Source organism: Drosophila ananassae, chromosome 3R (genome assembly GCF_017639315.1).
Source record: "Drosophila ananassae strain 14024-0371.13 chromosome 3R, ASM1763931v2, whole genome shotgun sequence".
NCBI lineage: Eukaryota > Metazoa > Arthropoda > Insecta > Diptera > Drosophilidae > Drosophila > Drosophila ananassae.
In genome coordinates this window covers 11385128-11412103 of record NC_057930.1, presented here as the reverse complement: position 1 = coordinate 11412103, position 26976 = coordinate 11385128, and the positions used below count along the sequence as shown (strand labels likewise).

The 26976-nt window shown below is 38.2% G+C and overlaps 2 protein-coding genes across 2 annotated transcripts; both read left to right on the top strand.

Moving 5' to 3' along the window:
- The first annotated feature begins 18009 nt into the window (after positions 1-18009).
- LOC6503490 (beta-1,3-galactosyltransferase 5) lies at positions 18010-19662 on the top strand. The gene has a single exon (XM_001965269.2). The coding sequence runs from the start codon at positions 18083-18085 to the stop codon at positions 19058-19060; it is 978 nt and encodes a 325-aa protein (XP_001965305.1). The 5' UTR covers positions 18010-18082; the 3' UTR covers positions 19061-19662.
- Positions 19663-20350: 688 nt separating this feature from the next.
- On the top strand, positions 20351-21914 carry LOC6502748 (beta-1,3-galactosyltransferase 5). The gene has a single exon (XM_001965268.4). It carries the CDS (start codon positions 20473-20475, stop codon positions 21469-21471), a length of 999 nt encoding a protein of 332 aa, XP_001965304.3. The 5' UTR covers positions 20351-20472; the 3' UTR covers positions 21472-21914.
- Positions 21915-26976: the final 5062 nt, after the last annotated feature.

Sequence of the window (26976 nt, the reverse complement as noted above, 5' to 3'; positions counted from 1 at the left end):
TCATAAAACATGTATTATGTGTTGAATTTTACGCCCAATTTAAGATTTTATATGGAATCGCACCAAAAAAGGTTGAATTAAGAGATGACTGAAGACTTCAAATGGGGAGAATTAAATTCATCTATGCATGGCTCTTAAAAGGCTCTAAATTTTTTACATAACTAAACTTTAATTCACCTTCAACCACAAATTGAGCTGCCTAATCCAACTCATATCCAATTAAGTTCTACTTCTACTAGAATTTTCGTGTGCAACACCAAAAAACCTAAAACCTAAAAGCTGAAAACTCCCGCCCCCTTAAGCCCTGGAAAGCCAACTAATTTGCAACATTTTCAACTTACCAACAAGTTTCAGGACAACTACTCCCCCAAAAACCCAAAGCCCACGCTGTGGAGCACGAGGCAATTTAATAATCATGAAGCAATTTACACTGCACTTCACAGGAACTCCTCCTCTTTTTTGCGGGACGAGAGTTTTAATGAAATCATTGCCAGTGCTCGATAAAGCGTTAAAAAATCATTAGGTTGCTAATTAGGTTGACTAAAAATGCTCCAGTTGCTTGCCGGCTAGAGCGTCAAAAACTTTGGAGTGGAAAGGGTTAAGGAAGCACCCTCCAGCTTCCTGGCGTAATCCATGCCAAACTTTCCCATCGTGGCAGCAACTCTGGCGATGTTTTCTTTTTCTTAATTGCCGGCTGTAAAGTTTTCCCCAAACAGCGATGAGAATTAAAAAAAAAAAACAAGAATGTTTCAAATTAATTTTGCCAACATCGGCAAGGTAAACAAATGAATCACTTTAAGAACTATAATTAAATTTAATTTCATTGGCCAAACTTTTAATTTAAATCCATTTAGTTACTTTTTTTTGCTGTCGTTTGAGACAAAACGGCAAATCAATTTTAATTGCATTTTCCCGAAAGGGAAAAATTCATAGCCCTCGGGGCGGCAGACAGTAATTAGCATTTCCCGATCGACCTAATCAATCAGCTTCAGGGAAGGGGGCGGATAAAGAGGGCGTGGCTGCAGGTTAAATGCCAATAAACTTCAAGGAAAAACAAAAACACACTAAAAAACAAAAGAAAAAATAATGAAAAGCCAGCAGCAAAGTCAAGAGCGATAAACAAAGTAGAGCAAAAGCGTGGCAAGAGGCAAAGAGGCGTGGTAGGAGGCATGTCAGAGGGGGAGGCAATGAGTGGGTGTGGCAACTTTAGGGACTCAAATTGTTTTCCCGTTGTTGCTGTGATTCTTATGGATGAATTTCTTTTGGCTTAGCTGCTGGGCAACCTATAAGATACAGATACTTGCTGTCGGCCAGGCCAAGAAGAACATGAAGTTGTTCTTGCCCTGTCTCTTTCGTGTTTTGGGGGCGTGTCTCTAACAATTTTCAAGTTGATATCTTCACCAAGTGGCCAAGTGTGTGCAGGAATTCAGAAAAACAAACTCTAGAACAAACAGAGCCAAGTAAGCGATTGCCAGGAAATAAAATGGCCAAGAAACTAAATTGGCCAAGATAGTGAGATGGCAAAAGGTTAGCGGGCAGCCACACAGCTAACTGGGTAAACCAAAATGGAATTTGTAATTTAGAAGCTGAGATCCAGAATCCAGAGATTCCTGGCGAGGTGTTAAAATGCAAACTGTTCTTGAGAGTTGATAAAAATTAATTGACTTTGGAAAGTAAATTTCCACATAAACTAAGAATTTTTTAACTATACGTACATATTACCAAAAATTTATGGATTTGGCCTTTATTCTGTTTTTCCTTTCTGCCACCAACTTAAGTTGCATATCGGTAGTTTACCTGCCACACTTTGTAGCCACTTTTATGACAAATATAACCCTAAAAGAATACCAAAAGCACACAAAGTTGCCAGCTCCCTGACTCCCACATAAGCGTACACATTGCCACGCCCACTTTACACCCACCCACATACCGCCACAAGGAACTTGTCTATATGTTGGGTGTGTATATGGTAGTCCTTCTAGGAACTGGCCAAAGACAAATGGTTTGCCATTGAAGATGCGTTGCCATCATTGTCGGTGTCGTTGGCTCTTGTCTCTCTTGCCTCGTTAAAATCTGTGAAAAAATATGTCTGGCTTTCCGTTATACAGGGCGATATCTGTAGGGTTACAATATCCATTCTTTTTATTCTTATTTCTTAGTGACACTCTGTTGTTATTGTTGGTGTTGGAGGCTTGTTAACAACACCAGGAGGTAGACACTTCCTGGGGCTTCCATGGTCCCTCTGCTTTTTACGCTGAAAAAAATGTGATGGAGTTTAAAAAAAAATATTTTTAAATTATAAAAATTATGATCACCAATGGTTTATGAGTTAGTTTTGAGAGTCTATAGATTATTAAAAATATTTTTCCAGTGTAAACTTAACGCATTTCGTTTCCGCATTGTCTTGAGCATCCTTTCCCCAAGTCGCGTGTTTTATCCACAAAACTACCCACCGCATCCCTGTTCCATTAACATTCTTTTCTATATATATATGGCTATATACATATTTTTTTTGCACGTTTTCTGGGTTATAGGCCCCTTTTGTTTGTTGAGAAAAGAAGGCGCCGCTTTATGTCTGCTAAAATGTTTTTCTTTTTTTTTTTTTTGAGCTGCTCCCCCCCGGCAGCTTAAGTTGAAATGTTTAACGCTAGTGAAGGCGGATGGAATAGAGAATAGAGCAGACAATATGCCACCATTGATGGTGATGATGGAGGAGCCTGAATAGCAAACAGGAAGGTGCTCCCAACTAAACGGAAGTTCTGGCCACCGAGGCAAACAAGTCATTCTGTGGAGGAAAAAATTGTGAAAAAGGGGCAAGTAACGGGCCTGGGAATGCCATTCAAGCAACTCAATTGTTATCAGTGGATGAGACCATAGGGACTAAAGTCACAAGAATGTTTATCAACAAGTTGGATTATCCTGGGAGAAGTAAAGAATTTTAATTCAAAATCTTACGGTCTTACAAAAATAAAGTTTATATTTTTAAACTTACTATAATCCTTATTAAAAGAGACTTTAATGATTCTATTACTTTAAAAAGAAATCACATTTAAGAAGAAATGATTTATGAACCATCTCAAAACCTAATAGTTTAAGGACTTTGTAAAGAACTTCAATCTTCCAGATGAAATCCATCATAAACGGCAATGCAAAATCCCACTTACACACATCGGGCATCAGACTTGGTGGAGGACTCAGTAAACTTTTAAGCCGAAAACTTTTGCGGAGGCGTCTTAAAGTGAATGCCTGGGCATTTCTATGGCAGCTTTGAAGTTGGACACACTTGTTGCCACAGCAGCGTAGTCTAAACGGGGGCTGGGGGAGGTCTCAAAGGAAAGGCCGAGTCACGTAGGTGGCAACAAATATCCGCCAGCTATAAACGACCCAAAAAAGAAGTATACGATAGAACCGAAGGAATCCCTCAAATGGGCACACATACGAATCCAGAAGTTCTTTTTTCTCTTTTTTTTAAGGATTTTAAAGGAATATTAAAACACACTCGTATAAAAAAAAAGTAAATACAACAAGGAGACCCAAAAAGTAAGTCAAAGATAGGTACGGCTCAGCTGGGCCGTGTTCGCCATAGCTCAAGGTCAATCCTCACAACCACCCAGTGGGCCGCCCAGGAGGTCATAGCAGGTTGGATGCCAAAGAGCTGGGCTCGGCTTTTCGGTGCCTTTTCGCTTGTTTGTGCATGCAAATAAATATAAAATTTTTATGAATGAACACGTATGATGAAAGAGCAACGAAGCTATGGATTCTACATACACGGAACACAGTGGGTGTTCTCAGAAAAAATTTTAAAAAATAATTTAATATTTAATATATAGAAACAATAGAAATAAAACTAAACAAGTAGCCTTTTCTGTTAGAAAAAAAAGGTAGTAGTACATATCCGCTTTAAAGGTTTGAAAAAAAATCTAAAAAATATTAACAGTCATTAACCAAAATTTCTAACCGAATAACAGAGTTTAACCATAAAAATAATTTAATTTATTTAAATAATTTCATAGATTCCCATTGTACTAAGATCCTTTTTCATAAAAATCACCAACCTGAGCCGCCCTCCTCCCGTCAATGCTGCCCCGTCAACTACGTCCCTGGGGGCCAGCTCAGTACTGAAAACCTGGCATGGTTTCGTTAACCAGGCCAGAACGGAAAATCTGTTAAAGGTAACGGCCAAAAACCAAACCAAACCAAGCCGAAACAGAAACTGAAACTGAAATTGAGAATCTGGGGTATGAAATGCCGGGGAGACGAACAAATACTTGTATGAAAGTTGGCATGTTCTCTCGGTGTTCGCGTTTTGCCAGTAAAATGTTTCTATTTTTATCACCATTACGAAATGGAAAACACCGCCACGACGTATTCCCCCCGACCCCCAGATTCCCCACCCCCCGGTTTTGATCTTTACCTACCCCAAGCGGCCCCCACTAGACCCTCCTGACCAGACCCAGACCCTCCTCCTACACGCCCCTTTGACTGCATTTGCATGTGAAACAAGCAGATAAATTCAGACATGCAAACGCCATAAATTTTTGCGAGGCAACCAAGAGGAGCACTGTGCCGGCAGTAACACAGTAGCCGTAACTCACTGGAATTTTTACATTTTTATCAGCAAACTAGTTTCGAAATATTAAAAATATTTGGAATACCACAAAAAACGTGAACGTTTTTTGCTAAGTAAAGTATTGTTTTGAGTTATAATAAACATAATTAATGTATATTAAGAACTAGGCTAAAATATATACACGCTTTAAGTATAAATCGTTGCATTTAAGAGGTTTTCTAAATATTTGTGAATAATTCGGAAAACACAAACATATGGTAAAAGAAATCATAACATAAAGCTAAAAGCTTAGGTTAAATTTAAAAATAAAGAATTCAATTGTAAGTATTTTTAAAAATTAAATGGAGATTTACTTTCTTTATGAGAATTGGTTTATCCAAAACTCTTCTTTTAATTAAGCTCTAAAGTAAGCTACTGTATCATAAATCTTTGAATATTTTCTCTAATAAAATTAAAATATTTAAATAAATTGAAGCCTAATATGAAATATTTTTCTTCGAGTGCTCGGTTAAGAGAAGTATAAGAGACCGACGTAGCGGCGTCATTTAAAATCGAAAATTTCACATATTTTTGCATCAAATTTGCATGCAACACCCGACCACCACCACCGGAGGAAGTGGAAGCAGGAAAAGGTCCCGGAGATGTTGCGGCAAAGATGCAGTTTCAGATGCAGCACCGTGTATGTGTTTTTTTTTATGTATGATACAGATGCAGATACATATAGAGCAAGTATTATGCAGATAGCAATGCTATACATCTTGTTCTGAAAACATGTATGACTTAAATATTTTGTGCGGACTTAAACTTTTTCAGCTTTTTGCCAGAAAATTGAAAAAGTTTTTGGGGTTAAAAGGAAAAGGAAACGGTGTTGAGACGACACAACAGCTTGTGGCATATGGAAACGTATGGAAAAATCGGCACAAGGTGGCCCTGAGCGGCAACTGATGCCTGTGATTAGGCCCGAGGCACGTTCCTCCCGCCCAAGTGGGAATAGCAGCAGATAGTACCTCGGTATCCGATCCAGTATCCGTACTACACCAGACAGCAGACAACAGACACCAGAGAGGGAGACCGCCAACGTGGACAAGATTTATGGCCTGCGATTGGGTTCCAGTTATTAGAAGACACAGTCCGGCTACGAGAGCTGTGGCAATCGAATGCCGTTGCATAAATCAAATTCATTTGCCAACAGTTTTCACTCGGCAAGCGAATCTGCCGGATTGCCAGATTGCTTGGCAGTAGAAGCTACCAAATGGCAAATGGAGCAACCAGGTTATTAGCCATCAACGTTTTGTTGACCAACAGGTAACAGGTAACAAGTAACAGGCAGAAGCCACTGCATTTGCAACTGCAACTGCATCTCCAGCCACTAGCCACTGGCCACTGGGTTGATTGAAACGTCCAACTGTCAGTGGTCGGGTGGTGGATGGCTCAATCACTTTTGGCCCCTTTTCTGGTGCACATTTTGCTGGTTATTGAATCTCAATCGGAGCTACTGAATGGATTGGTCTGTCAAATTGGTTGAAGACCCCATATAGACTCTGAATAGTCGTCTATTTGATGAATTTGACTCCAAGTCAAGACTGGATGAAGATTTTTAATTAACACATCGTCTATTATTTTGCAAGTTAATTAAGAAATAGGTATAGAATGTGAATAAGAATAGTGCCAAGTTGGTCTGTAAACAACCATCTTACTTTAATTCAGAGCCAGACCACATTTAACCACATTGACTTATCAAACAAATAGGAGAGAAGGCCTCCTTCTGGCTGAGACCCCATTTAAGCCACCATTAGAAAAGAGTTTTATGTTACCAGTCGGCAGCTAAAAGCATTTCACTTTGAAGGAATAGACGGAAAAACCTGAACCTGCCCCAATGCTGCACTCAAGTGAAATGCAAATGAAACCACAGAGGCAGCAAAATATAAAAAACGAGATGAAATTGAAAATGGGAATGGAAATTGGAATGAAACTGAAAATGGAAATGGAAAAAGGAAAAAGTTACGATCGAGATTCTTCCAATGGGGGTCTTGTGGCCCATCAGAATCGGTCGGTATTTGAATAATTGAAGTGTTGGCCATAGCACAAAGGGCCTATAATATACAAAGATACTCCTTTAGATACTCAACAAGTTTTCCGTCTGCTCCCTTTCTATACTTGTTCCCTTCCATAGATTTTTTTCATTGTTTGGCAAATTGCCAATTGTCGATGGCTTTGACGTTGTGAGCCGAAGAAAAGCGTGACAAATTGTTTGTATTTGAGGGAGGTCCTGGGGGCGTTTTCGCAAAAGAACAAGAAAGGAAAACTAAGATGGGACAACGCCGCAGCATCTACACCCTTGCAAGTTAATGATGTTGTGTAATTATGTATAGCGTTTTATTTAAGGACCGTTCTATTACCAAATCAGGGCTTCAATATGTATTAAAATTTTCCGATTTTTGGCAAATCTTAAATATTGGCAAAAATGTGTCAAAAAAGTTCCTATTTTTTAACCCTATCTTAACTTGTGTGCATCCATTTATCTCAGGGAAATCGCCATTTATTGCCAATAATTATCGGATAATCGAATGTCATACCTTCCCAAGCTTGGAGAACTAAGTACCATAATTCTACATTAAAACCTGGCCAACTAAAATCTGACCCGATTTTCCAAAATTTTCAAAGGGGTAACATCACGATTTTGGCAAAAATCAACCCAAAAATTGTTGTTCTGAATTTCAATGATATTAGATTAGCGGCAATTAGAACCCTGATTCATGAATGGTATTTCTTTTCCAGATACCCTAAATGGTTCTGGAATGATACCCAATAATGGATACTCTAAATGGTCCAAACGGACTTAAATGTGACTCAAAATTTTTCTTAATTTGGTCTTAACTTATTTTAGACAAATATGACTATTTTTTGAAAATAATTTTAACTTTATCTTAACTGTGCTTATTTAAGTAGAACAATCTTGCCGTCTCGGCCATCATGTTTTTTTTTTAAAAAAGGAAGATACCTCCGGGAAGAGTATCACAACTGAACGAGACCGCAAAGGAAAAGGAGCCGAGAGTCATAAATTCCTGAGCAAAGAAATTTATCAGGCTTAGCCAAGCCAATTGATTCCAACCTCCTCCACTCCGCTCCGTTCCGTTTCAATCCAGGCCAGAAAGCAAATCCAATTGACCAACAAAAAGTCGGCAAAACGTATAAAAATGCCCTGCTCGAAATTGAATCAAAGTTGAAGGCACGAACGGACTTACGCAAGCTCGCCCTCTCTGTCTGGCTCAAATGAAGAGTTGCAGCTGTACTTGCCACAAAAAGATTTCCACGGCACAGCATCGGCCCTAACAGGGAAAATAAACAAGAGGCAGCTGCAAAATAAACAAGCTACAGGTATCCCAAAGATGCAATAGACAGAAACGCATCCCAAAGATACAATTCGATTCCGGCACATCCACTTGTTTGCTTATCCAAGATAGCTTTAAATACCCGCCACAAAAAAAAATATCAGGTGAGAATTTTTAGTTTGGCCACAAAATGTTTCAAGACGAAAACTTTGCTTTCTATCTGTCAGTTGCATCTTTAATGTTGTGCAAAGTGTCGCAAAGAATTGTTCATGGAAAGAACCGCTTTTTAAGTAGATTTCCAGATACCCTTATTCAACAATAAAATTTTTCCTAATTAGATATGGTTTAATGACATAAATGTCAACAAAATACATCCTCATACATATATCCTTCCTCTTAATATTTCTTTTATTTAGTTTCAGCGCTATCCCCATGACTCCTGCCGTACGATATGCGGCAGCTTCACACAGAAATATCCTTTATCCATAGTGACCACTTCAAAAAGTATTTCCCATATTTACACAAACTAAATCATCAATTCTCGATGCCCAAAATGCCAACAAAACCCCAACAACCTATGAGTATTTTTCTTCAGGCCAGGCACATAAAAAACATTCGAAGCTAATAAATCAAGCAAATATTTGGGTCACGCTTCCGTGGCTATGTGGCATACTGTCTGTCGAGTGCCCACTGTACGTGGAGTGGATGACAGAGGGGGTATGTGGTGTGTGGTGTGGGTAGGTGTAAATGGACATCGACAGTGGCTAGTAAAAAAAGGAAAATATTTGCTTGAAAATTGCCCGTAAATATTTGTTGGGTAGATCAATGTGACTTGAAATCGGTTTTCGGTATTTGGTTCTCGTTTTTTGGTTGATTTATGCGCGGTCAGCCACACTCGCACACTTGACCCAAACTTTGATCTGACTTCTGGCCCAGACTGACTTCACATGCTTATGCAGACATATGTTGGCCATAATTCAATGAAAGTGTCAACGGGGCGGCCAATGGTCCGGCCACTCCAACTCAATCAATTCCGCCAGAATAAACAAACACAGAAGCTTTTCTTAACAAAACAAATGCCCCCCCATACTTTTTTATATTTTTCTTAAGTACGTGACTTAACTATAAGGCTAAATTGGTTGCCGGAATTTCTCTTCAGGCCAACAAGAAAACACATCTTGACTTGACTTTAAGAAGGCTTTTAAAGTCGCTAAATGTCAAATCGCCGTGACGTTGAAATGGCGAAAAGGAAAATGCACTTTCCACCCGCGCAGACAGCCGCACACAGACATCCTGGTGGCCATTTGTCGGTATGAACTGGCAGGATCACGACACATGGCCAGGCCAAGACCAAACCGGCAGACAAACAACTGTGAAATGCATTTCGACATGTCCAAAGCTTCAAGCAGGGAAGCAAGGAAAAACACCAAACCAAAAGGGTAACCCCTCTGGCCCCAAAATGCCATAAAAGAAAATGGAACATGGTACAAGTGTCTCTCTCTCTATATATAGCCAGTATATACCTAAGCACATAAAAACAAGTGTTTGTGTTGGCCATCCACCAGTTTCCGCCAGTGACTGCTGCAAACTGTCAGCTGCTAACTTTAAAAGCTTAAAATGTTTATAGAAAACTCGTTACACAAATCGAATAGAACCAAGTTCTCAAGTGAATCGAGAGGGTCGGTGAGTCAAGGGGGTCAAAAGGGTGTTCTGCTCCTCAGGCCATCCGGCAGCCATGTCCCTTGGCCACATTTCGTATTGCCATGGCCAAAAACTCACTAATTTCCCATCGTAAAAACTTCAATTGCTGTTGTCGATGGAGGTGTAATTTCCAACTGCAATAGCTGAATAAAAATCGGCTAAAAGCAAATGCTGATGACGGACTGGCAGCATAAGGAGGAAGTTCTATTTCAATGGTTACAACCTGTAATTGCTTAACTTAAATTTCCACACAGGTATGATACGGAAGAGAAATTTCCCCAACGAAATAGCAGCAATTAAAATAGCTTAGTGTTTGTTTTGAAATGTCTTTAGTTTTTGAAAGAAAATTTTAGAGTTAACAAAAGGGGAGTTCCCCTTTTGGGCGGAAGACTATGAGTGGCTCGTGAAGTTCTTATCTAATAAGATTATCAATTATTGATTTCAAGACCTTCCACAATCTAATAAAGTCTGCTAAAATTATAAAACCTTATCAAACCTCTGATTAAAACCTTTTTAACAAGCAATCATTATCTTATTAAACATTTGAAACTTTTTTCTAAAATCTTCTTAGACTTTTTATTCTAAAAACTTCTCTAAAAGCAAAATAAAAACTTTGCTACAAATCGTGGAAACCTCTTGCTAAGCCAACCTCAATCATCGGCTATTATCCCGTCTTTAGCCAGAAACCATTATCGCCCCAAAAACCTTTGTCTGGGCCCTTTTGTAAGCCAAATATTTGCCATATTCAACAAACAATTTGGTAAGAAAAAAAAGGGGAATCCCTAAAGGATTTCCGGCTCTAAGCTTCGAGTCTGACTCCGCACTCATTTATTTGTGTAGCAATTAAAAAAGTATAAAACCAGCAAATTAAATGCGCCAACTGTTGGACAAACTTTCGTTCTATTTTTTTTCGACAAATTCTATTTTCTGGGCGAATTTTTTCAGCTGCTGCTTTTGGCAAACTTTTTGCACAAAGACTGGGAAAAAAAATAAAAAAACCAACAGGCGTCGCGTCGCCGCACTTAATTAAATTAGAAGAAGCTGCCACCGATTGCCCCTAAACCCCTCCATCCCAGCACAGTGGCACCAAAACGCTGCGAAAAGTCAACAATAACAAGCCGGGAAACGAACAAGCGAAAAATTGAGCTAAATTTTCGCAAACAGACGGCGACAGTCGCGGGAAATCAGCAAAACTAATGCCAACGTTTTATTTTTTGGCAGTGGGGCATTAGGTGGGGAGGTGAAAAATATGGGCTGGATAGGGGGTTCCAGAGGGCGGCTGACAGCTGACTTTGGTGGTCGTGTAAGTCGCGTGGGCGTGGCCTGTCACCCAGCTCATTGTCCCGTGAAATGGCCGACAACTTTCGTCGGCCAAGCGGATTTTAGTTTGTCGGACCCGTTCCGGCTTTTACTTCCGGAGATTTTCGGGCGTTTGGCTGAGAACATTTTGAAACAAATTTTAAAGACTATTTCGAATTTCAAATAAATAAATAAATATATTTTTCTTAATTTTAGAATAAGTTAAGGAATGTGATTCAAAAAATATCTTACTAGGCCTCATACTTAGACCTACCACGTAGATATCTTATGATTGAAAAATGAATACAAAATAATATAAATTTTAGCAAACCGGAACTTTTCGTCCTTCCTCATTTATTTTTTTTCCGAAGAAGGCGGCACAAAGTTTATCAACTTAATTAGAGGCTTGATTACGTTGAATGCCGTCCATTTCCATGGGAATTAAAATTAAACGCGCTGGGACTTGCTAAAGAGACGTCAAAGGGAGATGGGGAGAGCCTACGTCCGGATAGACGGATCCGGAGACAAAATCCGGATACGGTCACAGCACTTTGACATTTTAAAGCCGCCGCCAGACGGCGTGGTTCTTATCGCAGCGCCACCTACCACCTACCACCTACCCTATGGGGGCCCCCCACTTGTCCCCCTCGTTTACACAGTCTGTTATCAGCTTATGGCTCCCATTTGGTTAGCAGCCCTTTAACTGCTGCCATTTATCGTAGATTTGATTTATGGCGCAATTAAAAACTGCCCCAGATGAAAAAGACGGCGATGGTGTGGAGGGACGATGGTCGGAGTATGGATAAAGTAGTGGGCGGCGAGTATTTAAGGCGTGGCCAGCTCACACGGCTCTGATTCTTCTCTCCGCCGAAAGGCAATACCATCGAAGCGAAGCCAAATTTATGGCAACAAATTTATTGGCAAAAAAAAAAGAAAGTAAGGAGAGGAGCAGGAAAATTTAAATAGAATTTCCGCTCTCTTAACAAAATGAAAAACGGGACAATTTTCGCGGAGGATATTGAGGATATTGGCGGAAAGCTGGGAAATCCTTAGGAGAAAAACCGACACAATTAGCAATCAATTTTAAATTAAATATATATGCGTTTAGATTAAGAAAATTTTATTAATGTTAAGATTATTTTTTTAGGAATATAAATATATATTAAAAAGGAAGGAAAACTCTCCTAAAATTATCCTAAAATTTTGTCCAGCAAACTCCTGATCATCCGCCAGATGTTTGCCTGCACTCTGAGTTATGCATTGTCGGTTGGCTTTGGACTTTTGGCCTCGTGTCAAACATGTATATGTATACATACCACCAACACAGTCAAAGGAATATATATATATAACAAGGCTATATATTCTAAGCGTGTGCAGAAGTCAGTGCAACATGTTGCCAGTGCCATGAAATGTAAATAAATTTCTCATGCGGCCTGCCATGTCGTAAAACATGAGGTTAATGTGGTAAAAGCCGGCTAGACATCACATTCATGGTAGAAAGAATAGAAGGGAATCCAAGGGGTCAGAGGACATAGAACAGTAGCCTAGCCAGGAGCAGTGGGGCAGGCAACATTTTGTTGCCTAAGCAAACTATTAAGGACAGTAAGTGGCATTTAATGGGGTTTACTCGTGGATGGGAAATGCAATCGCATATTTCATTGCCAACTTTGGCTGAGCACAAGAGGTCGAAAGGAGGAAGCTCGCGAGAGGAAGCTACAAATCTGAACAAGTTGGACATGATAATGCAGAGTTGAACTTCTGTAACATAAGCTACTTGCTAAAATATTGTTTAGTTTCAAACAAAACTTTGTTTTAACATTGTTCTCATAACTAGAACTTTGAATAAAATCAAGATAAATAATAAATATTATTTGAGAGTACAGAGAATTTTTCACAGTTTTAAATTATAAAGAGAGTAAAGAAAATTTAAATGTTTTTCAGCAGAAATATTCCACAAAATCCTTGACAGAAATAATTTGCCCCTAAGCCACCGTAAAGTATGCAACATTTGTTGCGGATTATTGCGGTCGTGTCTGAGATTTACTTTCGGCCTTTCACTCACTTGGCTCAACCCTTTAAGACCCTATGTCCTCAATCCAGAAACCAGGTCACGCAGTCAATTATTATAAACTGACACAACTGCCAAGGTACCAAATGTTAAATGTCCCGACCCCCCCTTTTGGCCTGTCTATTTAATTAACACGCACACACACACACACAGAAGGAGAGCGATGAGAGAGCACCGAAAAAAAAATCTAGTTAAAAGTTTTTCTACTCTGGGCAGGATTGGCAAATTAATTTGGCGCCCTTTTGGCCGTGGCCCTAACTCGCCCATAAACTTCTAATTGGCAGCCCATTCCGCATACGCCGCGTTGGCGCATGCAAAAAAAAAAACAGAAACTTTTCATCCCCAGCCTGCCAGGGATGAGACCCCAAAACCAAAATAGACACAAAAAAAAAATGCAACGAAGGGTGGAAAAGTTTGACGTTTTGTGGGAGGAAAAGTTATAATAGATTTTTAGTTTCACTCATTTAGTTTGAAATAATTTGGATGATGGCTAGGATAGACAACTATTTTCCCTCGACAAAACTATATCATTTGTAGTTATGCCCCAAGTTGACTTTTCCCACAACACTCACAGATGGAATTGAATTGTTTTCTGGATGCTTGGTAATTTTCTAAATGAAGGTTAGTCTATGGGAATTTTGTAAACAATTTTGTATATTTTACAAAAACTATTTAAAACTCAATTTTGAAATTATGGTCTATCCCTGATTATTTTTCAGAATTTCTATTTAAAGTGGCTTTCAAAAACACAAAGACTTTAATAAGCTTGTGGTTTAAAATGATATTCCATTATTCCCATTTACTTTATCAGCTTAATCTCTTGCTGCGACTGCCATTTGGCCAAAACTCAATTAAATTTGTTTATTCATTTCCAAAACTAATCCGGCTGTTTAATGTGTTCAACTTGGCCAAAAAGCTCATACATCTTGGCCAGAACTCCTCGCTCTATCTCCTTGAGTTCCGCCAGAGGAGGAAACTTTGTTGTTCTTGCTGCTGGTCTTCGGAACGTCTCCCGGCTTTCACCCACACCGCTTTCCACGCCTGTCTCGGTCTCGGAAAACTTTCCCCTGGGCGTCATGCTGTCTGTGCTTGTGGCTTTTCGCTGCCAGTTTTATGGTCAACATTTTCCCAGCTACTCGACCCCCACAACCGTACTCCTGTCTCCTGGCTCCTGTTTTTGCTTTTTGGTTCATATATCTTTAATTTTTTATGCTCGCCGTTATGTCAGCACATTTGCCATAGCATACTTTTCAGCAGCCACAAAGCTTGAGTTGCTTGTCATTAGTGGGAAAGATTGTGGACAAGAAGAATGAAGGAGATATTACACAAGGAGAAATAATTAAAGGACACTACAAAAAAAATATAAATGATTATTTATAGAAAAAGTTTTCTATTTTTAATTAGTCTTAAATGTTTCCTAAAATATAAAACATTTATGTCACAACTCTTTGACTTTTATTTGCGTGTTTTTTGACTACTTTGTGTCCCATAACTGGGTCAACAATAGAAGCTCTTTGAGGTCTGCTTTCCCGCCTCCATCTTTCGCTGCTCCTCCCTCCAACTACCAACTTTATCCTCCGCTTTTGCTTTGTGGTTATCCTGGTTGCTTCGCCATTGTCGGGGCCATCGCCCGCTTACAAGTCAAGTGGCGCGCATAACACCAAAAAATTGTGTAACGAAAACAATTTATTTTGCTGTAGAACTTGACGTTTGACTGCTGCCACTGCTACCACTAGCTCTTAGCCGTTTGCTTTTAGCTGTTTTGGCCCACCTCCGGTTCTGTCATGGCCAGCTAGCCAGATTTGACAGCCAGATTGCCGCTTCATTCTGTTGCCACTTCCATCAACACAACTTTTGCCAACTTTATTTACACCTTTTGTTTGGAATTTAATATTGGCAATTTGCAATTTATTTCGACACTGGAATCCTTTTGTGGCTTTTTAAATGTCCATTTCCATTTAAACGTGAGGCGTGTAAATTTAAATGGATGCTGCAATTTATTCAATTTAATTGGAAAAACTATTTTTAAATTAGAATTCCATTTCAATGGGGGTGCTTTTGACACTTTCGTCGAGTGTGTCGCATAATTGACTTTTAAATATTTGCATTTACTTATTGGCCATTTATTGCATATTAATGAAAATCAAATATCAATAGATTTTTGGGGCTTTGAATACTAAATAATTCTTCGGTATAAAGTGACTTTTATTTTACTAGAATATTTGGTATCCTTTTTAAAGATAGATAAACATGCAACATCTGGCAAACCTTTTAGCCGCTTCTCTGCGGTTGCAACGACCCACTGACCAAAAACGTGACAATTTTGGCCAAGCACCAAGCGGATGGCAAACTGAGACCGAATGCAAACATTGCAGTTGGAAGCCCGAAGTGGCCAAAAGCACTTGGCCATGTGTGCCGAAGCAGCTGCTCGCTTATTGTCAGTCGGTTTGGCTTACAACGGCTGATGCTGCAGCTTAGTATTTGCATAAAGATTTGAATTTTAATGGCAAAGGGGGCTGTCCTGGCGGGCTTAGGACAAATAGCGCAAAGTTGCCTCAAATATCAAGAATAAAGCAAATAACCGCCAAGTGCTTGACAGGAAAAATAAAGGAGATATTTTTAAATGTGGAGTATTTTATTGCATATTAAATTTATTATTAATTTCCAAAGCTTTAAAGTATTTTAAAGAAAACCTAGTTGGTAAAATTGAGATTAAAGTGAAGTGGCTTTATCAAAAATATTCCTACAAAAAATTTTGAATGCACTCGAGTCAAACCACAAAGTTGGACCACCGAAATAGCCAACCTTTCGAATGCCTTAGACAAATTATGCCGCAAAGCACTTAGGGCAATTAAAAAGTAAACAAAATATTCAGGGAAACTGCGGAAATCACTGAGCTGCCGACAGTCTAATGTGAAACATGTAAAAAACTTGCTCAAATCAGCGACGAAAACTGAAAGGCCAAAATAAACAAAACGAAACCGCAACGAATGCAACAGATAAGCCTAATGAAGATTGCAATTGGCCAATTGTTGCCTTTTCAGCTGAGATTTGTATTTCTTATTTCCCCATTTTTTTTTTTGTTTTTAGCTTTTAGGCAATGAAAAAAATTAGCAGCAATTAAAGTAAATTTGCAAGAAAATGCGATTAGTGCCGGCCGATACCAATGTGTTTGAAGTTTCGCATTTTCGGGGGAAAGGTGAAGTCAAAGTCGATTTAAACACTAGCTGGCTGTTATGGTCTGGAAAATTGGCCAATGAATTGCTTAGCCATTGGAAAATGTGGCCATAAGTGGGTCAAAATGATTCTGATAAATGGCCAAGCAGCTGCCGGAGACTTTAAGAACTTTTTGCCATTTTACTTCCTTATTGGATATTTATCAAAGTTGAAATGGGGAATTTCTTAAATTGTTGTTTAGGAAAGTGTTTAAGAAAAGGCCTTTATCTATTTTTAAGTATCTTAAATAATGTGTAGCCTAATTAAGGTTCAAGCATTCCCACACAAAACATGCGTATGAAGTTGTTCATCAAGTCACAATATTTTGACAACTTGCTGTCAGTTTTGAAATAAACGTGGCCCTTAATAAGATGCAAGACGAATGAGGGTCGCGTTCGTTTTTGATAAATTGATAAGGTCTTCGGAAGACACAAATTACAGACCGCCAGAGGTTGCCCTAGGTACCCTGACTGCCCAATTAAATCCATATATGTAAAGGAGGCATAATCAAAATCTGGAAAACATCGAAATATAAACTTGTTGTGCATCGTCTTGTGAATGAGCTGAATCGAAGCAGAAAAAATATCGTACAGAAGCAGTCGCTGGGTTTTCAAGGGCAGTCGATAAATGACAAACTGGTTTCGGAAAATAAAATATAAAAAAAAAACTTGGTTAAAATAGCTGGGGACTAGCTGGGAGGCGCAGTAGGTGTCAGCGGCATCTGCATTTCGATGAGTCAGTCTTGGTTCGACTGTGATTAGCATTTTTGTAGCTGTGACTCTTTGTCAATGGTCAAGGTCAATGAGCTGCTCACGATCTGACAAATTGAGTTAATTTAAATATTTAGAGCAGGAGTTGGCCACTAGCTAAACAATCCACTACAAATCGCCCACAAAATGCTTTACATTTTCATTCAATTTACTTAAAAATGATGCGGAAGTATCTCCAATAAGGTTAAAGGGCCTTTGAATATTTTTTATAAAGCCCTAAAAGCTAAGATATTAAAAAGTAAAACCCAAATTAAAATTAAATTATCTCGCCCTGCAATCAATCAGTTTCAAGTACTCCCCATTGATAATATTTTTTTCATTTTTTCGCTCCACACTCAATTACTTACATTCCCCATGACAACCCACATAATTCCCACAAATTCCCGTCACTTTAATAAATCTATCAATAAATAAAAATGTAAAAAAGTAAGTGCATTAATTGCCGTAATATGGCATAAAAGTGCACGCATTGTGTTGCATCTGGACAACAATGTTGCAATTGCCATCGATCAAATGAAAAGCCTTAACAATTTGCATGGCCATGCAAATTATGGCCAACAGGCTGGCGAAAAAAAACCGAAACAAAAGGCGACTCGAAACTAATAAAAACAACTAAAGTAAAATAAAATAAAAAACTTCAGTTGCTGCAAAAAAATTGACGTAACTGGCATTTAATTTTCAGGCGAAAGGCAACTTTCTAATGGCCGAATCGAAAGTTGTCAGTGCGACGAAGGAAATCAATCATGCATATTTAAATATGATACAGAGAGTACAATTTAAATCAAATTTTCAACATAAAAACTTGTAGTAAAAATATATAATTTAGGAAAAAGTATGAGTTCAATCACCCATTTTTGTATATCTGTTTCCACCCTCAACAATCCTAAATAAATATGACGTATTTTTAGGTATCGCTTATCTTGCATTTCCAATTCTTCCGCTCAATAACCTTTATCAACAGTTCCCGGTAAGCCAATGGGAGATTGTTAACCCATTCAACTCTAGCTTATCAGTTTACTAAATTATTTGGGGTAAGTACATTGAGGTGCGAGCTATAACCACGTAATGCCAGTCGGATTCGGGCAGCGATCTAGTGCGGAATACACCCATTAAGAGCCAACAAATTATGGCCGGAGTACGGATGGTAATCGCCTTTATCATTTGGCTCAAATTGTGCCTCATGATTTACCTGATAAACACCCATCAAACTATTTCTGTGGAATCCATCATGCGGGACTATACATCAGTTAGCAACGAAGAACACCTCATGGATTTCGTTAATTTTTCCTATATAATGGAACAGCCACCTTGCGAAATGGAAACCAAAGGACTAATCTTTGTTCATTCTGCTCCGAAAAATTTCGAAAAACGTGCCTTGATACGTGAGACATGGGGTAGTGCTGATTCCATTGAGCAATCGCCACTTCGTATAATTTTTGCACTGGGAAAAGTTGAAAGTGATATCGTCCAGTCCACATTGGAGAATGAACAAACTCTGTTTGGTGACCTGATGCAGGGGAATTTTTTGGATGGCTACTTCAATGTTACCTACAAGCATGTGATGGGTCTGAAATGGTTTCATACTCACTGTGAAAGTGCCAAACTTTTGATAAAAGTGGATGATGATATATTTGTAAACACCGGAGAACTCATTGAGAACCTCTTAGAGCCGACCACCAATAACCGGACCTTGGATATTATCCTTCAACAAAGAGACAATTTATTGTTTTGTAGCTTAAAGAATCACGATCCAGTGGCCCGAAGCTATCGATCCAAGTGGCGAGTGAGTTATAAGGAGTATTCAGATGCATTCTATCCAGCCTTTTGTCCCGGCTTTGCAATAGTCTACACCCCCGATACGGTGAGAAGGCTTTACGAAGAGGTCCAGAAATCGCCCTACTTTCGCTTGGATGACGTTTACATAACCGGCATTATGTCTAATCGAACGAATATCACGATTACGGACCTCAGTCCCTTTGTGCTTTTTCCAAACCAAATGAATGCTCTTCTGGAAGGGGTAGTGCCCGTGAGTGCCATGCAATTTCTGGTTTCCCATCACAATATTAACCCCATGCAGATGAGATCACTCTGGGCCCTTGTTTGAGCCGAAGATGCTTGCGGACATCTCAGTCCCCCCCAATTGCAATCTCCAATTCATGGCAAGTCAAGTACACAACTCGCTTCGTATTGGCCCACTCCAACATAAATCACAGACGATGGCCCCGCAGGGCACGAGGGCCAACTGGCTCTTGACATTGTTTACCTCATCAGTTTCTGGAGGCTCCAGAATGCCGCCGGCTGAATGGGCAGTAGCTGGAAATCGAGCCTGAAACTACCGCACATATTTTTGACTGATGTTCTCGGGGCCAAAAACCCTCGTCCTTTGTTGCCGGCCTTTGTTTTTTGGCCATTCGGAACGGAAGCTGTTGCTGGCTTTTGATGGATGCGTTGCAGCAGCTGTTTTGGCCAACAATGAAGCCGGACGGAGCTGAATGAAAAGCCAATCTGGTATATGGGGTGTGATGCATTATCTAAACGGACACTCAAGTTCATATTTCCTAGACTAAGTGAACTTGAAAAGCAGAGTATCCAAGCAGACTTCAATCTCAATCAGTTCCTATCAGTATTATACTTTTCTCATTTGTAAGAAATAACTTAAATTTTGTTCAAATTTTAATATATTAAAGACATTAAAAATTTTGAAAACACACGAGTTTTTGTTATCAGTAGCCTTGATAAGGTTTAATCTCAATCTCTCATATCAGTGGTAGTAAGTGGCGTAATCTTTCAGATAGCTTGCCAATAACGTTCAATGGATTTTATTGTTCCAATACATACATGTTATATAGGTTTCCTACTCAACTCTCGAGCCGTGACATTAAGCTCAACAGCAAAAGTCAACATATCGCATTTTCCATATCTTGTTGGCAGTTGTGTATCGCGATATATCTGGCCATTGAGGCTGGTAATTTGAATTGCAAAACTGCAGCCGATAGTGCAGCCGAGGCTTATCTCAGATTGTCTATCTCTTAAACGGTAGCTGGGGATAAAAATACCCGGTATTTGTATATATTCTCATATCTGATTCTGTATCTATGTATCTGTGTCGCTGTCTGGCTGCCATTCTCTGGGCCGAAACAGCTGCAGGCCAAGTGTAAAAATTTGCAACACTTAAGTGTTGGCAAATATATGCAAATTATTATTACATAAATTCGCTTAATTGTCTGACTATTCTGGACAACTGACACTTAGCCTTTAATCTTTATTCTTTGTTGTAGTCATGTCTGAATCATGCCTGGCAGATATACATACGTATGTATCTGGAAATACCAAAATTTATGACATTTTCTAAATTACTTTTTATCAATATCAAGATATTTTGGCCCGTTCAATACACTCTTATCAAGTTACCCAATTAATAGAAACATACTTAACGTGCAAGGTTATGCCCAGAAATCTCAGTCGGATTCGGGACCTTTTCCAGAGCGGAACAAAATAATAAAAGAACCTACAAATATGGTTCGAAGTAGAATTGTAATAGCTTTTGTGGTTTTTATAAATCTTTGCCTATTGATTCACCTGATAAGCAACCAACAAAACCATACCCCAAAAACCATCGAACCTCAACGAGAATTTAAAACAGAAAGAAAGGAAGATCCCCTTATGGATTTCGCGAATTTTTCCTATATAATTGAGCAGCCACCTTGCCAAATGGAAACCAAAGGACTAATTTTAATTCACTCCGCTCCGAAAAATTTTGAAAAACGTGCAGTGATACGTGAGACGTGGGGAGGTGTTAATTCCATTGAACAATCACCACTTCGCATTATGTTTGCGTTCGGAAAATCTGAAAATATTATCCTCCAATCGTCCTTGATTTTGGAACAATCTTTATTTGGTGACCTTCTGCAAGGGAATTTCATAGATTCCTACGATAATGTGACCTATAAGCACGTAATGGTTTTGAAATGGTTCAACACATATTGCGATAGTGCCAAACTTTTGATAAAAGTTGACGATGACGTATTCATAAACACCGGCAAACTTATCGAAAACCTCGTAGATCCGAAACCTCCAACTAATGAGCTCGATACTTTTCTCCAAAAGAGGGAAAGTTTATTGTTTTGTGGATTAAATAGACGGAATCCTGTAATCCGAAATCCGAATTCAAAGTGGTATGTGAGCATTGAAGAATACCCTGACGATTACTATCCGGAATGTTGTGCGGGTTTCGCGATAATCTACTCTCCCGATACTGTAAAGAGACTTTACGAAGAGGCTCAGAAAGCGTCCTACTTCAGAATAGATGATGTTTATATTACTGGAACAATGTCGAAACGAGCCAATATCACTATTACTAACCTCAGTCCTTTTGTGATCACCGAATCACAGCGGAATGCTCTCGTAAAAGGAGAAATATCTGAGAACTCTATTGACTTTTTGGTGTCCTTTCATAATATTAAGATTAATGAGATGAAATCACTCTGGGCGGTAAAACGACCAGAAAAGGATTAAGTTATTTTTAAGATGTTATTATTAAATTATTTTATTTTAAAGATATCTTTTCATATAAAAATAGTCTTTACCAGTCTTATAGATAAGATAAAATAATAGTGATGAAGAAATTTGCCAACAAAACTAGTTTTTAATTATTATTTTTAAGCACTATTGTACTTTTTGAAAAAGTCATCTTCAATTAAGAGTTACATTTGCTGACAAATTATCTGATGGTAATAATCTCTTAGAATGTTTCTACAAAATAAACTAAGACTTTAATAGAACGATAATAAATAACTAACAACACTATCAGTAAAAAAAAATAAAGGGGATTTTTCAAACAAAGTCTAAATCACTAAAAATAGTTTCATTATCAATATTTGCTTTGCAATAAAATTACATTTTTTTACATTTATGATTGCAAAATAATTGATTCTTAACAAATATTTTGATATTTTTGACAGGAACAATAACGTTATTTGACAAACATATAATTTTCCATGTACACACTCTTCCAAAATATGTCCTTTCTGGACCGAAGCGTTTTGATTTTTGTTTTCACCATTTAAAGTCCTTTTTTGATTATTTTTTGGTCGATTTTTGAGCTTCGAACCAACAACAATGGCTGGGGGCTGGACAATCGAAAAAAACGAGCATCCATTTTCGATTTTTCATCATCAATGGGAAGCACTTCTTCCTTTCGGGCTTGACTTATTTCTTTGCAGTTTACTCGCTTTTTTTATTTTCCCGCTTTTTTCGTTATTGTTCGCTGAAATTTTATTGGCCGCCCCTTTTGGCCATTTTTGGCCGGGGCAAAGCGGAGCATCCTTTTTGTGACGGGTCTCTGGCCATTGTTTACTTCCGTTTCCGGCGGGAAAAAGGGGCCACGGCATATGCAAATATTTTCACCATGATTGCATTTTTTCTCTCGTTTGATTTCTTGCCTTTGTGCACGTGTCCCTCTGCCATTTTTTTCCTTCTTTTCCATTCTTAATCGAATTGATGAAATTAAAAATATATCGGTTCTTCACGAATTGAATTTAAAGTGTAAAAGGTACAATTGGCTTTAAGCGCGAAATTTCATTATGCTGCCCTGTCACACTTACTCGTGTATCTCACTTTTGTATCTCATTTGTCATGCACATGCCAAGGATATAAAAGGATGTAAAAGGCACTCACATGTCGCTTAAATGTAATTAAATGAATTTGTTTATTTTACAAAATGAGCGTCGCACTTTTCACGCGCTTTTGAGCAAAATTTAAGTCACTTTTTTGTTTTATGCTCTGGTTTTTGGCCTAATTAAGTACACATATTTACACAAGCCACATGTCCTTAAACCGCCTGTCCTTCCCCCACTCATTTTCCGCATTTCCCATCTTCGCGGTTGCCTCTTAAAACGCTCTTAAAATGCTTAGCTCCTGCTCCTGGCTGATTTTCATTTTATGTCGCGTAAATAAAAATTAAAACACGCTTACCCGATACTTCCTTTTTGGATTTATTTTGGGTTTAATTGGTTACAACTTTTTAGCCAACTTCTCGTTGAGTGGGTTGCATTTTGTTAAGGTTTATGTTTCTGGCGTTTTCGTTGAAAGACTTCTGGAAATTATGTTTATGACGGCATTACAAAGTTTTCTTTATTTTTGGGGTTTAATATCCGCTTAAAATTAATTGAAAGGAAGTTGATTTTTTTTTATTTTAATTGGCTTGTTTGTAGGAATAAGATGACAAACACATAGAAGACAAACTTTTAAACATATTTAGATTTAAAATATAGTTATATTACCAGATTAATCCCAGACTCATATAACTACTTATAGCTTTAAGGACTGTTGGAATATTAAAAGCCAATAATTAGATTACGTCCGATCTATCGATAAAAGCTTTATGGGATCGTATCGATCAAGATCAAGATCTATCGACAAGAGAAAGATCATAAATAAAATATAAAAATTTTTAAGCCTTTAAGTCTGCAATTCCTAAATCTTTATGCAACAATAATAAAACTCTTTTTACTCTTAAATTTTTATTAAATATTTTGAAATAAAATACCTTTTACTGCCAATTAAAGTTTTTGTAATTATCAAATTAATTTCAGCCTAATGGTTAAACTGTTAGAGATTTTATGTAAATCATTTAAACACACACTGTACAACCCGAAAACCTTGTTTTTCGACTGTCAAATGAGTCTGTCACTTTTTGAGTTGCCTAAGTGACATTTACAAATCGCTACAAATTGCACACGAAACAAACTAATCAAGCATGCCAAAAATTCAGAAAAGTTTTGGGGGAAAAGTAAAAAGGATTTGAGTGGAAGGGAAAATATAAGCAATCGATAGAATTGCTTCTATGGCAGAACTAAAACAAGGACAACGAATCGGAATAAACAAGAAAAGACGGTAAGGGCTTTACAGCCAATAGAAGGAGCGGGAGGCACTTAAGAACAGAAAGGGAAAGAGCTTGGTGGCCGAGAAGCGATAGCAACATAGTCGGGCATAGTCCTGGCCAGGTAAGTTGACTTACTCCCAATTGGTATTGGCGTACTGGTCGAAGTTTTCAAACGCCAAAGTGGATTGCCCCTTGATTAATTAAAAGCTCTTTTGATGCTGCATATGGGTGTCTAGATGTGTGGGTTTTCTACACCTCTTCCTAGGCTGCATCATCACTATCCTGTTCTGTATTCCCTTCTATATCCTACTTCAGTTACGTTGGCTTCTTTTTGGTAGTGTGACAACGGAGTATGGTCACATTCAAGGACACAATAGTGTTACCAGTTTAGTTTTAAGCTTTTTTAGTTATGAGAGATCATTTAGAGGCAATTTAAAAGTTAGAAAAACTTATTCTTAAAATTCTAAATTATCAAAATATATTTTAGGAATAAAAACCCTAAAGCCCTACTATTTTGACCTCATTTATATAGCTCTGTAGTCCAACCAATATTGAAATCAGCTGCAAAAGGTACAAAAGGAGACCCAAAGTGCCGAAGATAAAGCCAGCCGACACAGTCCTCGAAAATTGTCCTCCTCCAAGTCCTGGGCGAAATGTGTGCCAATTTTGGTGTTTGTATTTGAGGTCCTTTTGCTAATGGTTTGTCTGCAGTTTCGCCTCCTTTGTTCGCAATCCTTTACAATTTGCATGGCAAAACGTAAATCAATTGCTTGACAAAGGACCAAAGGATGCAGTCGTAGGGAATGGATGAACAATATAAACTAATTGCTTAAAGGTTGCCCTACAAGAGTCCACGACAAAACAAGGCTATATAAATTCATTAGATACTGATATCAGCCACGAAGTGACCAAACAAAGCACTTTAATGTTGTGCAAAAAGGCAAAAAAAAAGACATCACATGCTGTAAGTATAGCAATGAGATGGCGTGACCAGATCTTGCATGAGAATCAATATAAACACGAACATAAATGGAAACCAAAGTGGGCTTGGAACAGAGCATTGAACATGGCGCAAAAAAAAATTAACATAAAACTAACGGGGGAAAAGCAGGTACATGAGCAACGATGTCGAAAGGTATTTCGTTAATAAATAATTATGAAAATTATTGACCCAATTAAATTGACTTGAAAACCGAGATCCCTTCTTCCCAATTTTCATTAATTTATGCCAATTCAATTGGTAATAGTAGAAGCCTTATAGTCGACTTGTTCTGAGCCAATAAATTACCCATTCCTGGAATTACAGTCATATTAGGCCATCATCACATGCCCAGGCGAAATCCCCATCAACCATCTCAGCTTTGAGTCATCGACAGATGCTCGAAATGACCAACGCATTTTAGCTCCTATCAATTCAAGACATTCCCCAAAGCCAACCGAAAACAAAAGCCTCCACACGCAGTCCTGACCATCATTAACATGAGCAGACGTGGAGATACAAAGACCTGTTGTCCCATCAAAGTGCACTGAAATAAATGGGGGTTCTATATGATACCCAGAACTATTCTATCCAAATTTTAACTAGAACGAGGCCTTTGAGACTAGTATTCCATAAGAATAATATCATAAAATTATATATTTTATATTAAAATTTTTTCTCCCTCTGTTTAAGTGAATCCTCTGGCTGTGGAAAACCGGTTAACAAGCTGGAAGAACTGGCAAGAACTCAGATATACCGAGGCCTAATGGCGCCAACGACGATTACTGAAAACATAGACATTAAATGCAGAGGAAGTGACATTAATTGCATTGATTTAGCAGGGCCCTACAGCCTACAGCCAACCAACCGATAAAAGTTGGCCTATCCATCTCCATTATAGAGTACTTGCCAATAGGGCAACGAATTTCCGGGACAAGAAATTATAAAACCGAAATGGGAAACATGAACATTACGCACCCATTGCGTATGCACTTCCAATTATTTGAAATTGTTGCTAATGAGAAATTAATTTGCAAAATGCTAATCAAGCGGCGGCAGTTGCTATCGCTGGTCTGGTTGCTGGTCAGCATTCTCCATTCTAATTCCAACAAATTGCCATCGAAGCTGGCTGGCTGGGCAACGGATCGAAGTGATTTAATTAAGACTGCCGGTCAGACAGTTGCACGAGTTTCCCAATTTTGGCATCGATCCCGCTTGGACTCTAATGCGCATTTAATTGTTTTCGATTTAAAGAAAAAACCAAATTGTAATTAGAGCAGCAAGTCGTGAGCCTTGAAAGCGTTTTAAAGCTAGTGAAACTCCTTCCTCTCTCTAAAAATCATCTTTTTAAAGTTTTAATATAATTACATAGTTTGGATAGTATTGCAATAGTTTCCTCAAACATTATTATTAGCTTCATAAAGAAAAAACTATAAATAAGAGGCAAACGATAAATATATCAACAATTCAGACAGTTGGGCGTGCATGCAACATTAATCAAAACTTCAGGAAAATTACACCTGCAGTTCCAAGACTCCTCGATCTCTTCCGGCCCCCTTTATGCAGCAATTCAATTTTTTCACACCACGCGGTGGGCAGTGCAACGGTACTTTATATTCCATTGCGTATCTTTTGTGTGTAATTGCCGCTGCAGATTGATTAATTCTGATTGATTAATGGCATTTAAAGTACGTGCGTGCTGGTTGTGGGGAATCCAAAGGTGCGAATTTATAAGGTAAACATTTCAATCATTTCGTTAGGGAAAGAAAATAGCTAACACTGAAGCTGCAATTTGCCAATCATAAACAGAAAGAAAGAGAATTCGTGTAGGGCCTGAAGAAAAATGTTAATATTAATTGTAAATATTTTCTTATGTAGATCTTAAGGATTTCTAGAAAAATTAGGCGCCAAAATATATTTTTAAATAAAAGCATATGAAACAGAGCAGAATGCTACAAAAGTTGTAACGAAAAAAATACCATATTCTTAAAGCCGACAATTTGGTATTTACAATGAAATCCTTACTTTTTTCATATATTTCTTACAGCTTAATCTTTAATAATGAATAATAAATCATTTAATCAATTATTTTTAACATATTAAAGCAATAAAACCCATTTAAAAAAATGTAAACAAACCTGGCGCTCACATGTAGGGA

Bases quoted from the DNA above. Each gene is read 5' to 3' on its own strand.
- LOC6503490 (XM_001965269.2), top strand. From the start codon at position 18,083: ATGGCCGGAGTACGGATGGTAATCGCCTTTATCATTTGGCTCAAATTG.
- LOC6502748 (XM_001965268.4), top strand. From the start codon at position 20,473: ATGGTTCGAAGTAGAATTGTAATAGCTTTTGTGGTTTTTATAAATCTT.